Source organism: Cygnus atratus, chromosome 1 (assembly GCF_013377495.2).
Source record: "Cygnus atratus isolate AKBS03 ecotype Queensland, Australia chromosome 1, CAtr_DNAZoo_HiC_assembly, whole genome shotgun sequence".
Taxonomy (NCBI): Eukaryota; Metazoa; Chordata; class Aves; order Anseriformes; family Anatidae; genus Cygnus; species Cygnus atratus.
Window position 1 is genome coordinate 166505432 of NC_066362.1, and position 15662 is coordinate 166521093.

At 32.8% G+C, this 15662-nt stretch overlaps 1 protein-coding gene across 1 annotated transcript in view; it reads left to right on the top strand.

Annotated features, from left to right (window-relative positions):
* The window catches only part of DACH1 (dachshund family transcription factor 1), a 339811-nt gene that overhangs the window by 184181 nt on the left and 139968 nt on the right, over nucleotides 1-15662 (top strand). The window contains exon 3 of the mRNA XM_050713138.1: nucleotides 7770-7931. Coding sequence (XP_050569095.1) covers nucleotides 7770-7931 — 162 coding nt within the window. The remainder of the gene's footprint in view (nucleotides 1-7769; nucleotides 7932-15662) is intronic.

Consider the following 15662-nt stretch of genomic DNA (forward strand, 5'->3'; position numbering starts at 1 on the left):
TTCTTTATGTTAAACCTTTTAATTTCTTGTAACAGAGAGAATAGTGTTGTGAGAACATGAGATAATACACACAAAAAGAAGAAAGGAACTTCTGTTTGCAAAAAGTGCAAGAAAGTTGTTCCCATAATAAGTCATTCTATTAAACAAGAGACATTATTGCATTCTAGCAATGCAAATGTAAAACAGAAAGTCTATTAGGAACCAAGCATCATTGTTAGCATAATATATTGTTAGTATATATATTTTCCCTTCACACATACTTTTTTGGGGGGGGAGGAGGCAGAGGAGAAATCCATACTATTCAGTTAAAGAGATTGTGGATAAAGGTTTGACACTTAAGTAAAAGTATTTTTTTATATTGTTCAAAGCTGACCTCTGCTTTTTAACAGCCTTGATCTGCACTTTTTCATCTGTTTAGAAGCACACATTTCTGGTTAAGAAATTGAAGACAATCTCTTTGTCTTTTTCCTTAGCTAGGGAGGTTGAGATAAAAAAGAATGCCTGCTTTAAATGTCACACATGGCTGTAATTTAAGATTATTATTATTTTTTTTTTTTACCTCATTGTCCATAACAGTTGAAAGAAACCTTCAATGAAAGTTTATTAACTAAGCCAATGCCTGAGGCAATAAAGGTTCATTTATTACCAGTTTCTTGGCTGTTTTTCTTCTATTTTTCGGTTAAACTCATAGCGTAAAATAATACTTCACAAAATTAAACCTTTGACCTTCTGTGAAGTTAAGTCGCCTTTGATTAGATAAAGTAACAATTTATGGTCCAGCATGAGGTTGCACATGAAATGAATAATGCAACAGACTGAATGAGAACTGAGAATCTATTGCTTTTGAAAAGATGACTTGTTTAAGAAAGAATGTTCTCTTTTAATTGTATTGTTGTGAAACTGTATGCATTACAATAGTATTTTAAACAGTTGTTGAGGGGTACAATAATATAGCAAGGCATTCATACAGTATGCATTGTTTAATTCTGCAGCAATTGCATCAATCATAAATTCACAGATCTCAAAACCATGTTAAGCTATAACAGTAATTGGCCATGGTATTTGAAATACACTTTATGATTATACTTTTTACTCAGTACAAAACAAACAAACAAACAAACAAACACAACCTTCAAGGAATATATATCCATCAGTACAATAGATGGTAAATATTGGTGATAAAATAATTACATTTACTTTTTTTTTTTTTTTCAGCATTACTGAATCTGCCAGTAGTTCTCTTTCAACAAATGAGGTTTTATCTAGCTTAAGTTTATTTAGCTTAAGTTTTATCTACTTTTAACAAAACAGATCAATAGGACGCTGCTTCTTTCTGGGTCCATTCTTTATTTCTGCTATTATTAATTGCAGGGATATATTATAAGTAAAAAGATTTTTAGATGTGAAGGTTGCTGTAGGAATTCAGCTTTTTTCTTGTTTATCTTAAATGCAATACCCAGAACTCAAAATTCGTATTGCAATTTAGGAGTAGTTACAGGAAAAAAGATCTGATTAGTTTTGATGAACAACAGATGGTTTGAGCCTCACATACACTGTTTTTGTCCCAGTACAAGATTGACAATTCCATTTTAGTTGCACCATTTTAAATTAGATAATATGGGTGACTTTTTCTAAGTATTCCTTCTTTAACAATATTTAAAGTGCAATTATTTATTTCTCCTGTACTTGCATGACTCTTTTAATAACAGCCATTTTAAATATCTTTGGAAAAAAACCTAAATGAGCAATTTATGCTGAACCATTCAAGCTGAGCAAGAAAATAAAACTAGAATGTCCTGACAAAGATTTTTTGATTATCCTGAAATAACAGGTAATGACATTTTTGGGATGCACTAATGTTGTTGTATGAGATCAGTCCAGGAAGCTTAACAAAAATAAGGCTTTTTATCTTAGCAATAAAGGTAACTGTTAGGTTCCAGAACTACATTTTACATGAAGAACTCTACTAATGAAAATCAGTATATTTTAACAGAACATTATGGTACAGTGTGAAGTTCCCCTTTCTACAGTCTATGTAATCAGACCTCTGTCCTCCTGCAAATTGCTTTCCCCTTTTTTTTTTATGTATCACACTATATAAAACACCCATTAGATGTTAGGACTGAGGTTAGGATCCTATTTCATTTGAAATAACTTGGTAGCAGTATAATAAGCTACCAAAAACTTGTACCTGAACTGTTGAAAGCCATGAAACCAATGCAATAATCTACAGTGATCAGGGTCAAGTCCTAGGAGGTAACCCTGCATTTATTTCTCAGGCAAAGTTTTTCAGATTATAGTAAGATTTTTGCCCAAGTAAGAACTCCAGTATGAAATCTGGAATTAAGTCAAGAAAAGACATGAATTATTTTCAAGTCTGTGCCACTGAAATAAAGTGTAAGAAAAAGGATTAAACATTAATTTGAAATAATGAAAGGAGTTTTTTCAGAATTTAGATGAGATTTGGACCTCCTCCCACACAAAGAATAAAATGCTTCTGTAGAATGAACTTTCCAGCAAATAAATGAAATTAAATGTAACACACTGCTGACAGTCATTTTTTAGTTTTCTGCCTGTTCTTTGATGGCAAAGATAATGTATCAAGAAAATGTTATCAAAGTCCTAAAGAAAGAGATTGTGAAAATACATATATATATATATATAATTGGATGTTTTATGTACCCTTAAATATGTATATGTATGATATATACAAAGAAAGGTAATAGTTATATTAAGGAAGTTAATAATTATTTATTAGAAATAATTATTAAGAAAGCTGATTATTATTAGGAATAGTTATATGAAGGAAGTTAAAAATGAATTAAGATCAATTACTGAAATAAGTTTGTAATTTGTCACAGGACTGGGTTTAGGTATAACATTCAAAATACACATTTTGAGACGTATTTGAGCCTGAGGAGTATACTCATACTTCATTTTCTTTTTTTCCTTCTCAGTTAGGATGTGTAGTCAAATGGTTGTGCCATAAAAAATTAAAGTTTTAAGAACAGTCTCTTAAGGCAGGGAATAATATTTGTTGGAAGGCAGAACCCCAGGATATGATTTAGTCCCCACCAGTAATTTGTACAGTTTTTGAAAATCTTTCATGATATATGACAGTTTTCTCAGGCATTTTGCTTTGAAAATAGAATTGTTTTCTGAAGATTGTATGTTTTTATGTCATTGTGTTTCATTCACTCATTTTTCAGCATTGGAGACCACACATACTGGGCATACTTCTGGTCTCATTCTCACCCACAAAATTTTGCCTTCAGTAGAGTTGCATGTGTGTAAATTAGACTAGAACTTGGCAGGAGAATGCTTATGATTATATTTGGCAGAGGCAGCAGGCTGCAACTTTATTAACATAATTAACAGCTATAAACACACCCAACAGGCCAAAGTAATCTAGTGACAGAAGAGGGAAGGTCTTTGTAGGAAAGGATCATTCACGGTTTCTTTTGGTGTTCTGCTTCTTGTTCCTGAGTTCCTACTAAGGCTTGGAGAGCTTTCAATTGAGTTGTAATTCAAATTCATGCGGTTCCTACAAGACACCTTGAACAGACTTTTGCTGATGAGTCTATAGGAACTGTCAGCAATACTGAGATTACTTCAGAACCATGATTGTTGAATTAGACTTTACTTTCTGATGTTTTGTGTTTTGAATTAAATTGTTGGACAAGATTAATTGCATGCAGGGAGAGATTTAAATGAGTAGCTTTATAAAGTATTAAAGTTCTAAGTATGTCACATGGGAAAAAAGCTGTAAGGTTTAAATGAGTAAATGTATTTAATGCATAAGATGCCTTGGCTAATTTTTAATTCCTTTACTAACATCTTTTATTGAAAAAACATACTTTATTCATCCATCTTAGTTATACTGCTACAGTTGTGGTAATTTAATACTCCTGCGCTTTGCTAATCTTCTGGTTCAACAGAAGTAAACAATAGGTTTCATAAATTAAAAATATGCTCTTCAGAACATGCTTCTAAAGATAAAAAACAAGGCTGTAAACATTTATGACTGAAACAAACTAGATTGTTCAAATACTGCCATGATGTATCATGTATATCAATATGGCACTGATATCAGTTAGAATGCAAACAAGGTTTTAAATGATATGCCCCTTCATTTCAGCTGGAGAATCCGCTTTACACCATCTGCCTATCAGATGGTTAGGAACCAGGACTGCGTATTAATGCCACATGTTCGATTTTCTTTCCTCTTGTAATGGTTAGATTCATATTGCTAATAGCTGTGCATGAGCACTGTCGATGAAATTTGTGTGACGATGGAGTGATGAGATATTTATATAGCTGCCTGTCTCACTGCATAATCAGCAGGAAAAATGCCAGACATAAACAACTTATCAATTTCAGAATATTAATGACAACTACCATTGATTTTGATCCATTGAGTATTTTAGCCTGGACACTTTTTAACTGTTCAAATAAATTTTTAGAAAAAAAAATAAATACCTAAAGGGGTGTTCATAGTGATTCTTATTATTTCTTCCATTTCAGATGCCTTTATAGATGATATTTTTTATCTCATATTGAAGATAAAATGTAATGAAACATGTACAACTTGGAAATTCTGTGGCTGTGCTCATTTCTTATAAGAGAAATTTGATATTAATTAGTGTTTAGGTCAAAAGACTTTTTCAAACAACCTGTTTAAAAAAAAAAAGTCCCAAGTATATATCCATACGTGAACTTTAAAGTTTAGAATTGTTAAATATACATATGGTTGTTAAGTAACAGCTTATAAATCTGTTTTATTTATAATATATATGACAGACTTTTCTGGTGAGTTAAGTAGGGCAATGTGCTAACAAGAAATTTTTGTCTTCCACAGTGCACCAGTGCCAGGGGCTCTGGTGAGTGGCTCAGGACCTTCCTTGCCACTTGCTTTGCTACATCATGGCAGTTAAAACGTAGAAAAAAGTAGCAGTAAGGCAGAAACTGTGCTAGGGTGGCATTGCTGTGAAGAACTGGATTAAGCTACGGTTCTGAGGATTATCCCATACTCAGTGCCCCTCTTCTGTACCTCCTCCCGCTCCGAGTCATGCTTATATGAGAGACACTTTTCAGTTTCATACAGTTTAAATTAATTGCTACATGGCAAAGCGATCATTTCAATCACTTAAGCAGTTATATGAGAGAAGGAATAAAATTTAAAGTTTAGTTTCTGCTTTTAAAAAATTATAATTTATTATCACAAGCATTGTTTTGAAAGAATTGTATTAAATTGTATATCAGCAGTCTGCATTTTATTTTTCCAATCCCTATCCAAAGGGTATGGCTTTCTTTACAGAGAAGTGTTATGTAAGCTTCAGAGGAAGCTATAAATGCCTACATGATTTTGCAAATTTTGCAGCAAAGGAGGGTTTTATTTTAGCAGTTCTGCAATGGTGAACAATAATATTTTCAGATAGACAATAATATTTCCAGGGGGGCTCACAAATACAATGGAGTATTGGTTTAATATGGTGTTTATTCTAATATTTGGTGGTGCTTAAAAACTGATCTAGAGTGCAATAACAACCAAAAGTTTCAGGTATGCTGTCATATTTACTGGTTTTATATATTGGTATTTTAATATTTTTCTATGGGATTGTTCTTTAAAGATGCTAGTTTTAACTTTTCAGTAGTGTATGTATATATATAAATATATATATAAGTATTGGATATTCCATTGTTTAATGAACACAGGATACAAACCAATGTTCAGAGGTGCATGATCCCTTTCTCTTTGGCCTAATTTAAGGACTGTAATCAAATTTGTGTAATGTATAACTTCATATCCTTCCTCTAAGATAAAAATATCATTGGAAACAATCCATGTTATTGTCAGTACCTTCTTAAGACAAGTATGTGCACATTTTGTAATAGTAGCAGGAGCTAAAATAAAATGAAATCCTCGAGTTTATCCACCTTCTGATTTTTTTTTTTTTTTTCCTTTTGGTACTTCTTCCTGAATTGGCAGTTTCCTAAATAATATTGATCTGCCCATGCAGAATGTAATTATCACATACTTGGTAATTCTCATTGCACGTAAAGGTGCTGGAAGTCTGTTTGTCAGGTGAGTAGAGAGGCTGGAGTTTTTTGCTGATCTTTGTACAGTCATGCAGAGAAATAAGGAAAAGCAACCTTGAAGCAAGACATAATATATAAAAAGGCACCCCTTATGCCACCTTTTTGCTTTCCATGTGATGACAGGGATTCCTGAAGTCCGTTCACCTTCAGCTTTCTCGCCAGTGGGTTACCTTCTGTTGCTAGCTGAAAACATGGTAATACTGACCTCGTTTTCCATTTAAGAAGGCAAAAGAGACAATAAGAGACCCATGGAAGCAATGCTGGTAGCAATATTTACCTCAGCAGCCTGGGATTCTTTGCTTATTTGGTATTCCCTGATAAATTGTGCTCTTCCTATGCTGGGCAGCAGCCTAGGCCCACTAGAATAGTAAATTGTGGAGTTAATTCCTCTTGAGATACGTAAGACACTTCACACCTCTCAGGATAGCTGAAAATCAGACAAGCAGAAACCTTTAAACTAATTACACAGATTTTTCAAGCTGTCTCCCCTGTCAGGGCAAGGATCTTGGTTCAAAAGGATTGAGGGTCTGCTACTCATGGAACATCATAGATTGAGGGCTTAGATTGGTAGTTTTATTGCATAAAACTTACGTATTTTACTGCTTTCTTCTTCATTTTTTTATGTTTAATTTTCTTTAATTTCCATCTCTACCTCCTGTTTTAATCATGTGAGACAAGCAGAAAGTAGTGGAGATGTTTTCCTGGGTAGCCCTTAAGGAGTTTTGACATCAACTTCTCTTCATCATCACCGAGGTTGGAACAAAACTATGGGAGTGGACAGCAGTTCTGTCTGGGGACAGCAGAAAAAATAATCCTCCTTAAGGAGGAGGGCAAAAAATTTATGACATTGAGTAAAGACTGTATCTAATTTTGAGTTTTGAAGGCATTACTAGAGTATTTCTCGTAATTGCTTTTGACAGAGAGAACTTTCCTCATTTTTGTAAAATATTCCTGTATATGTCTGAATGGCAGAAATGTGGTTTGGTAGGACAAGCACTTGGACTGCCTAAAGGTGCCTTTGTCTTAGGTATTAAATGTATTTAATGGATCCATTTCTCATTGATAAATTCTGTAATGCCTTAAAGTTTTGGGAAAGCAAAATAAGCATTTTACCAATGTTCTGCATAGCTAACTTTTCTTCTAGAAATGATTCCTATGGGGGCCCACATCACCTAGATATTATATGTGAAATTAGAAATAAATGCCTGAGTTCTTTAGTCTGTTATTCATAAATAAAAATTAATGGATTTGTTTTTTAATTTATTTTATTTAACATGGCAAAAAAAAATTTACATCTAAAAGATTTTTTCAAAGTACAGTTGCATGCATGTTCACCTTTTCTTAGTCAGATGCTTCAGATCATTTACATACAAAATCTGGTTTCTGAAAGCACGTATTTGTAGCTACAGCTAGTTATGACTATTATAACTGCAGTTACTGGATACCAAGCTAAGACTTAGGTGGATGTGGGATGTTTAGAAGTAACTATCTATATAGGATGTGAAATAGTTTATTTGAAAAAATTGATAGCCCTCAAATGAAACAAGAGGAAAACTACTCTGCAGTGTTCTCTGTTCATAGTAAGCATGAAGGAAGAGTAATGGTCTTAGTCCCTACAATAATGAAGAATCATAGAATAATGTATATTAAATTTTATTCATACTTTTCAGGCCTGACAGCAGCAGCTGCAGCAGCAGCAGCTGCCACCAATGCTGCCATAGCAGAAGCAATGAAAGTGAAAAAAATTAAATTGGAAGCTATGTCCAACTATCATGCAAATAACAACCAGCATGGAGCAGACTCTGAAAATGGAGATCTGAATTCAAGTGTCGGTGAGTCTCAGACACATCATTATACAATGTCCGTAACACCCTGATGGTGTTTTATTAAAATGGTGATTCTTCTAGACTACCTTCTGAAGTTTTTCATTTGATGTAAAATGTTGCATATTTGTTTTCCTTTTCTTACTGTTTTTAGTTTTGTTTTGTGTATGACCTTTACACCAGCATTGTGTTGTTGTTACTATTACAAAAAAAAAAAAAACACATTATTTCCTTTGCAGGTTACTTTTGCAGACTTCAGTTAATATTTTCCATGAAAGAAAGTGGTTTGATTGCTTAGAGTCCATTTTTCAAAGTACAGGTGGGGTGACAGATGATGGTGTCAAAGAGAAATTTAACGATGTCTGCTACTCAGTGTGCTGGGTATCGACTTTAGGTAATTCAGAAAACAAGCTTGAAATGAAAATATTTCATACTTTCATGTGCCCTGTGACAAAAGGAAAACATACATACACAATAAATTATTGCCATGCTCTGCAGTTCCTATCATATTTTATTTTAATAAACACATTCTTAAAATGTAGTTAACAGATTTTTCCATTTCTTAAGCAACCATCAGCAACTCATGTTCTTTCTCAAACAGAATTGTTTTGGTATACTTTATTCATTTGTTTGGATGATTTGTTTTGCTAAAGCATACTTCAAAGCTAGAGTAACTTTTTGTTGTTGTTGATTAAATCTTTAATCATCTGTGTGTGTCTGCTGTAAAATGTTTTGTTATGCCATTTCATTGTATTGCTTCCTTTTATCATGTTGAGACAGTATTAACTCAGCAACAGAAATTCAATGACAAAGAGGTATGTTCAGAAAACTGCAGACAAAATTGGTGTTTGTTGGAATAAAATGGCATAAGATAGGGATTTTTTGTTTTTATTTTGGGCTCTTTTGTTTATTTTTTTATTTATAATTTTTCATATTGTAAATGTATTTGAAATGAGTCTTAAATGGTTATGTACTAGCCTTAACATAAATATGTTTGTGAACCACAGCTCTAGGAGCATCTGGGAGCATCGGTAGGCTGTTATTTATAAGTAATATGGACTACAGTTCAAAGAACCAGTTCATCTAGACACGTTATTTTAAATAACAACAACATGTATGCATAACTGCATAAGGTGACAATCCGATGTTTTGTTTTTCTTAAAAGCTTTTTAAAAAATGCTCTTGCAAAGAAAACTATCTTAAATTATTGTGATAGTACTTGAATACCAACACATGCATTCAGTAGAATATTAGTGGAAAAATTGTGAGGACAACAGTGGGTAAAGAGGAGGTGTCTTTGAAATCTGAGTGGAAGAGATGATAGGTGCAAGTAAAATGGAAGGACAAGGTGGCGCCTAAGATGCTGAAAAAAGAGTGAAGTATTAAAGTGTAAATACAAAGAAAAAAAAAGTATAAATACAAAAAAAAAGTAAATACAAAGTATGAGGATAAGGAGTCTGAACTCAAAGCTAATTTAGGTGCGTGCATAGTGCATGCATTATGTGAAACAAAGTGTTCACATATTGAATTAGAGAACTAATATTCTTATTGGCTGTTCTGACAAACTACTTGTATATCTATGGAAATGGAAAAGTTAACAAATAATCAACATGTAGACCACATGAGGTATTTGTAGGATTTTTAGAAGGAATAGCTGAATTTCATCTGAAATCCATCTTAAAATAATTGTTTGAGACAAAATTTATATGGTTAATCTGCTCATACACAGTTTAATCATTTTGCCTGATTGAGAAGATATATTCAAGCTATTTTAGTAGGGTAAAGTAACATATTTATCGTCAAAATTTCCTCTCAGCACCTTAACTTAATTGTTAACTTCAGTTATTTTCCCAGTTTAACTGAATGAAGAATTGAGTTCATTTTGTTCAGAAAAAAATAATGGCCTCAGTTGTTTTCATTCTATGAGAAATGTCTCTGGAAATACAGTCTGCTTGTTTGTTCACAGCTTTGAATTATACTTTTCCTATGGAAGTTTTCTCAAAAGTTACTTTCATTTATTTGTTTCTTTTATAGTGTGTCCTATCTAGTGTCCAGCGTCATTTATGCCTATGCCTAATCAGAGAAGTGGTTGCTAGTAATAATTATACCTGTGTATTATTAGGTTCACTAAGAATTAACTCTCTGTTTGTCAATTGCATTGCTGAAAACCAGCATATTGTATTAACCTGACAAGAACCATATTTCAGAAATGTTGTTTGGTAATAGGTATGTGCATGTTTTCTTGTTGTTGTTTCGAGTTTTTTTTTGTTTGTTTGTTTTGTGGGGTTATTTTTCTTTTTTTTCCAAATGTTAATTTTTTTTTTTTTTTCAAATAAATATTATTAAGACCATATATCATTAACAATTTAACCTATGGCCTGTTAAGCATGAATTTAAAACATTAAAATTATGAATGTTGACAAGAGGAAGGGAAAAAACAGAAGAAAATAATCTGATTTTTGATTATATTTTAAATTATGTTATATGTCTAACCAAACTGGAGAAAAACAAACAAATAAAAAACAGTCTAAGAGCTTTATCTACATGTTAGCCCACATGTAACAGGTGCTATGGTATGGTAATGTACATAGGTTGAGCGTACCTTATTCTTGGGCTTTTTTAATGTCTATGTTAAGGAAGAAAAATAAAATATAAGCTCCTTATATTGTCAGGTTTACTTCTGAATCGTCTTGCTTTTTGGTTTTAATCAGATGCTTAATGTGACTTACAGAAGTCATTTATGTAGATGAACATTGTATAATTATACAGAGCACTACACAAATTTATTAACTTGGTCCTTTGAAGCAATGGCCAAAAGGTTAGTGAGTGAAGGGAGTTGAAGGAAGTCAATGATACTAATAAGTAATTATTTTATATCTCTCAGTTTTGCATGGTAACCTTGAGCTTGCATCCTCCCACCAGCATTATCATTTCAGAAGGAGAAAAAAAAGAAAGAAAGAAAGAAAGAGAGAAAGAAAGAAAGATAGAAAAAGAGAATAAGAGAAAGAGAGAAAGAAAGAAAGAGAAAGAAAGAAAAAATAAATTACAGAGGAATTGGAGTGAGGTATTAGCACACTGAGTAAAATATATGGCTGCAACGCCTTTCTCCCCCATCCACAATCAATTGGATTCTTTTAGTTTAATATTTACTTGCTAAGATGAGATGCTAGTCTGCATGGTGATAAACAGTCTGCTACTGGCATCTGAAGGTGACCTGTCAGTTCATATGGACAAATCTCCTGCTTACTGAAATGTACAAAATAAATCATTAAAGCAGGCAGGTGCTCATTCCCAGATTTAAATCACCATAGATTTACGATTTGAATTAATGCTTCATTTGGTCATAGAAATAGATGCTGAGACAAATGATATGCAGTGGTTGGGGCTTCCATACTGTAGCCATCCTAATATTGATTACTGCGATGTCTTTGCAATCTCTTGTTTATATCAAGTACTGTCTTGTGACAGCTTGGCTGATATGAGCTACATTGCAGATAAGAAGGAAAAATGTCCTTTTTTTTTTTTTTTTTTTTTTTTAGTGGCACTTCTATATACAACATGCAGGATAGATAAATTACTGTTTTCTCATTTAAAAAAATGAATTCCATATGGCAGCAAACAAAATGCATTGTCTCTAAGATCATGCCGTGTTTTTGTTTTTGTTTTAATTGCAGAGTTAAAGGAAAGAGAGTGACAAGGTCAAACATTAAATTTCATTGAAGAGGTTCTGCTCTTTGTCATATCAACATCTTATGATGTTATTAGGATCAGTCACATATTTACCACCTGATACTCTGAAGTTATGGATAGGTAGAGCACCTCAATTATTTCATTGCTCTTAAGTACTTACTACCTTGCTATCATACTTCATTAATCTGCAGCAACAAATGATAGAAGCCTTTAAAAGTAAATGTGTTTAAAGATACTTCTGTGAGCTAGGCTTTGCTATCTATAACTTGGTAGGAAGTAAAGAACAGTCCCTATACTTTTGCTTCCCAAACATTTTATATAATGAATAAACTATGCATACAGTTTAGAGAATACTCAAAGGATTTGTAAAGACCTTTGCCACTTGCTGAAATCTGACTCATAAAACTCGTAAACAACTATCAACAATAGTAAATTACTTGCTTAGTAGGAAATGAGTTCATATCTATTCAAAATGTGATCTCAAAACAGATGTCCCAAGAAAATGTCATTGTCTAAATTACATTCATACAAAAAAAAATGCTATTATTTCTTCAAGGAAGTGAAGCAATCATGAAGACTTTGGTGTTCTTGGTTTCTAAACACAGTTAGGAAGTACAAGGCAGTATCTTACACTTGGCTAGCACATTAATCCATAAACAACCACAAAATGTGTTGAAAATTAAGAAGTTTTATTGACAGGTTGGGTTTTCTATTCATCTACATTGCCTTGTAATGTATAAAATTATGAAACAAATCTAAGATTTCCTGCGTTGTGTTGTTCAAAAATAACGATGGTTGCTTGCATTCTTTTTTTTTTTTTTTTTTTAAATCCAGAATCAGAGATAAAATGATTTAGGTTAAATTATTTTTCTCTAGTGACCTTGCCCAATAATAGAACAGTACAACATGCAGTCATTTCCTTTTTCTAAACACACATGTCTATTTTGAAGGAAAGAATTACTTTTATGGTTTCAGGAAAAAGTCTTGGAGACCTTGAAAAAGCAAATAAAAGGAAACAGAGAATGCAGGCCACTGAGCACAGCTCTGCAGTTGCACATCTGATTCTCTGCCTTGGCAATGTTAATGAACCTCAAATCCTCCCTATAATTAGATGAGGGAATTGCTTATATTTTCAAACAGATGATGCTGCTATAATGAAACGATTGACAGGGAACTTAAGAGTGTCTACAGTAGTCATTTGGTTTCCGTATTCCCCCCCCCCTTTTTTTTTTTTTTTTTTTTAATGTAAAAAGAAGGTTGGCTGCAGATACAGGTCCTGGGAGAGGTAGTAATTTACACAGAATGCTATGACAGGTGTCTTTGTATAGCACAGAAATAAAATGGAAGAGAGAGGAATAATGGGCAGGTACAGCAATTTTTGGGGAGGGGGTGTCCTGGGTTCTTTAAAAGGGGCCGAGACTCAAGAGATGGATCCGGATTGAGTGCACAGCTGTAACTGCTGATGAGCTAATTGCTCCTTATCTCTCAGTCCCATTCATCTTCATTTTTTACCAATTACTGAGAATTATCTGTGTTCTCAGTTGGATATGAGAGTTAATCCTTTTTGGTTAAGCTGGCAGTACTGTGAGCAGATTCCAAATCATAGGGTGAAAAAGCCAGAGCAAGCTTGTTCTAAAACTCTCTCCAGTTCAATGACAGTATCACTAGTTCATAAGAATTTTTCTATTGTTTAACAGATTGAACACTGATTTTATTTTTTTATACTTTAGTGCATTTATTAATGTATTCTTCTGTTAGCGTAAACTGATCATGTATTCACATCCACTAGTTGGATGGATGTGCTCCTTTTCTAAAAATACTGTTGCAAAAATGAAAATAAAATAAACTTCAGACTGAAAATATGATTTCCAGTATTACAGTGTTTAGTATATGACATAGTTCATTTAAAGACAAGACTATAGTTGTAACTGACAACATGGGATATAAGACAAATGCTTGTCAGTAACATTTATCTACTTCTGTAAACTCTGAGATCTTTGGATGAAAAGTATTGTCTAGGTGCTAGCCAAGGAATAATTATACAGCCTTAAGGACAAATATGGTATGTTGAACACATTGCATTTCAAGCTAAAGGAATGTCTTCATAAAACTTTGGGAAAAACAGATCTTTAGCTATAGCCAAGTCACTAAACTTTGTTTTGGAGTTTTACTTATCTTCATGATACCATGGGGAAAAGTCTTGAATTTCATGGCTAAAATATAATGCTGGTCTGGCAAGTGAGAATGTAAATGGAGTTCATAATTTTGCAGGATCTGCTTCCCTAGCCTTTAATTGTGATTGTTAAATTTGCTAAACAAGGCAATGAATTGGATGTTATGATCTGAACACCAGTTAGTAAATTAACAGAATTATTAGCAAAGATTCAATATTTCCTGTTGAACAGTCAGATGGGTTTTAATGATGAGTCTCTCATCTAGATTAAATGTTCACTGTGGGATTCATTTAAACAAATGTATACATTTGCATCTTAGTCACCTTAGATTCCCCTTAGACTCGACAGACAAAAATAAGCAGTTGTAGGGGTGATCCATCTCGTCCTAAAGTAGATGGCAAACATGAGATCAGATAAACTAAACTGTACATTAAAAGTGCTTAGTCTTGCATCTACTGAGTTGTAGTTATGTAAGGAATGAATGAATCACAAAGTGCTTATGATTAAGATATTTTGGAATAAGATTTGAATGAGTTAACAGGTCCTTTGCAAGACAGTGGTACAGTAATGACAAAATAGGACCTAAGACAAGGCAAAATGAAAAAGAAAAAACCCTACTCATCAGAAATCTCAGGTGAATTTAGGTATTCACACACAAAAACTATTCAGAAATATACTCTCAAGTTTCTTCTGATTGTACAAGCATATCACTTCTAAAAAGAGTGATTTTTATCTATGCAAGACCTACTGGGAGAGCAGACTTCTAAAACCACAGAAGTAAAAGCTTAGTGCATGACATTTGTGCTTTGGGTCTGCTATGAAGCTGTATGAAGTTCATGGAAAAATCTAAATGATTAAGTCTATCTTGTCAGTAAGGTTAAAAAAAAAAAAAGCTATTTATGGTGCTCAATCACATTTACTTTATTTCCTGTTCTATGAAAGATAATCCTAATTGGATAAATAGTTGGATAATCTAATTTTCTATTTGATTTTTTTTTATATATACATGCTTTATTCTCATGGCCATTTTCCTTTTGATAGTGTCTTGTGTGAAAATAATGAACTTACTAAGCTTTTATTCAGTTTTGTTTCATCATTATTTGTTATCGTCAGTAAATATACTTAAACATGATACTGTGAAGGTGCTATATTAAGAAATGTAATCTTAATACACGCTGTATTTTGCTAAGTAGTTATGATAGTCTATAGGATCATCTTTCATGAATATTAACTAGAAGCTACATTTTAAGGAGAAAACTTTAAACTTTTTAATTATTATCCCAATTTCAAAAACTGATGTCTGTTCTGGAATATGTGACAAATTAACATATCTCTTGAATTATTCTTGAATTGAATTATCATGAAAGTATGTATCTTTCCTGTGTTATAAACATGTAAATATGCTACATTATACATCAAAAATATTTTCTATATAAATAGATATACTTTGAAGAAATATATAATTATTGTATTCATTCACACATAGCACAAAGTACCAAAATAGGCTTCCTTCATGTTTTTAATAAAATCTGGGGAATTAAAGATGTGTGTCCTTTCCTACAGTGGTGTGTTGTAATGACATGAACTACGTAGTACCTCATTTTGGGCTTAAAGGTAATTTGATAAAGATAAATCCTGGAGAGTTTAGTTCAATCAGGAAATCCAGGAAAAAAAAATAAAAACAAAGTCCTCTTTCTAAAGACTGAGGCTGTATTTGCACACGTACAATGTATACCTTTGTGGAGGTACCTACTGTGGTGTCTATGTTCAAGGGAGTGTTGAGTTTTTTGGAGTATTTTCTGGTAATGTGGAAAGGCAACCTCCAAAGTGTCTAAGTCAGGCATCTACTGTAGAAATTTTGTTAAGTTGTGTACGT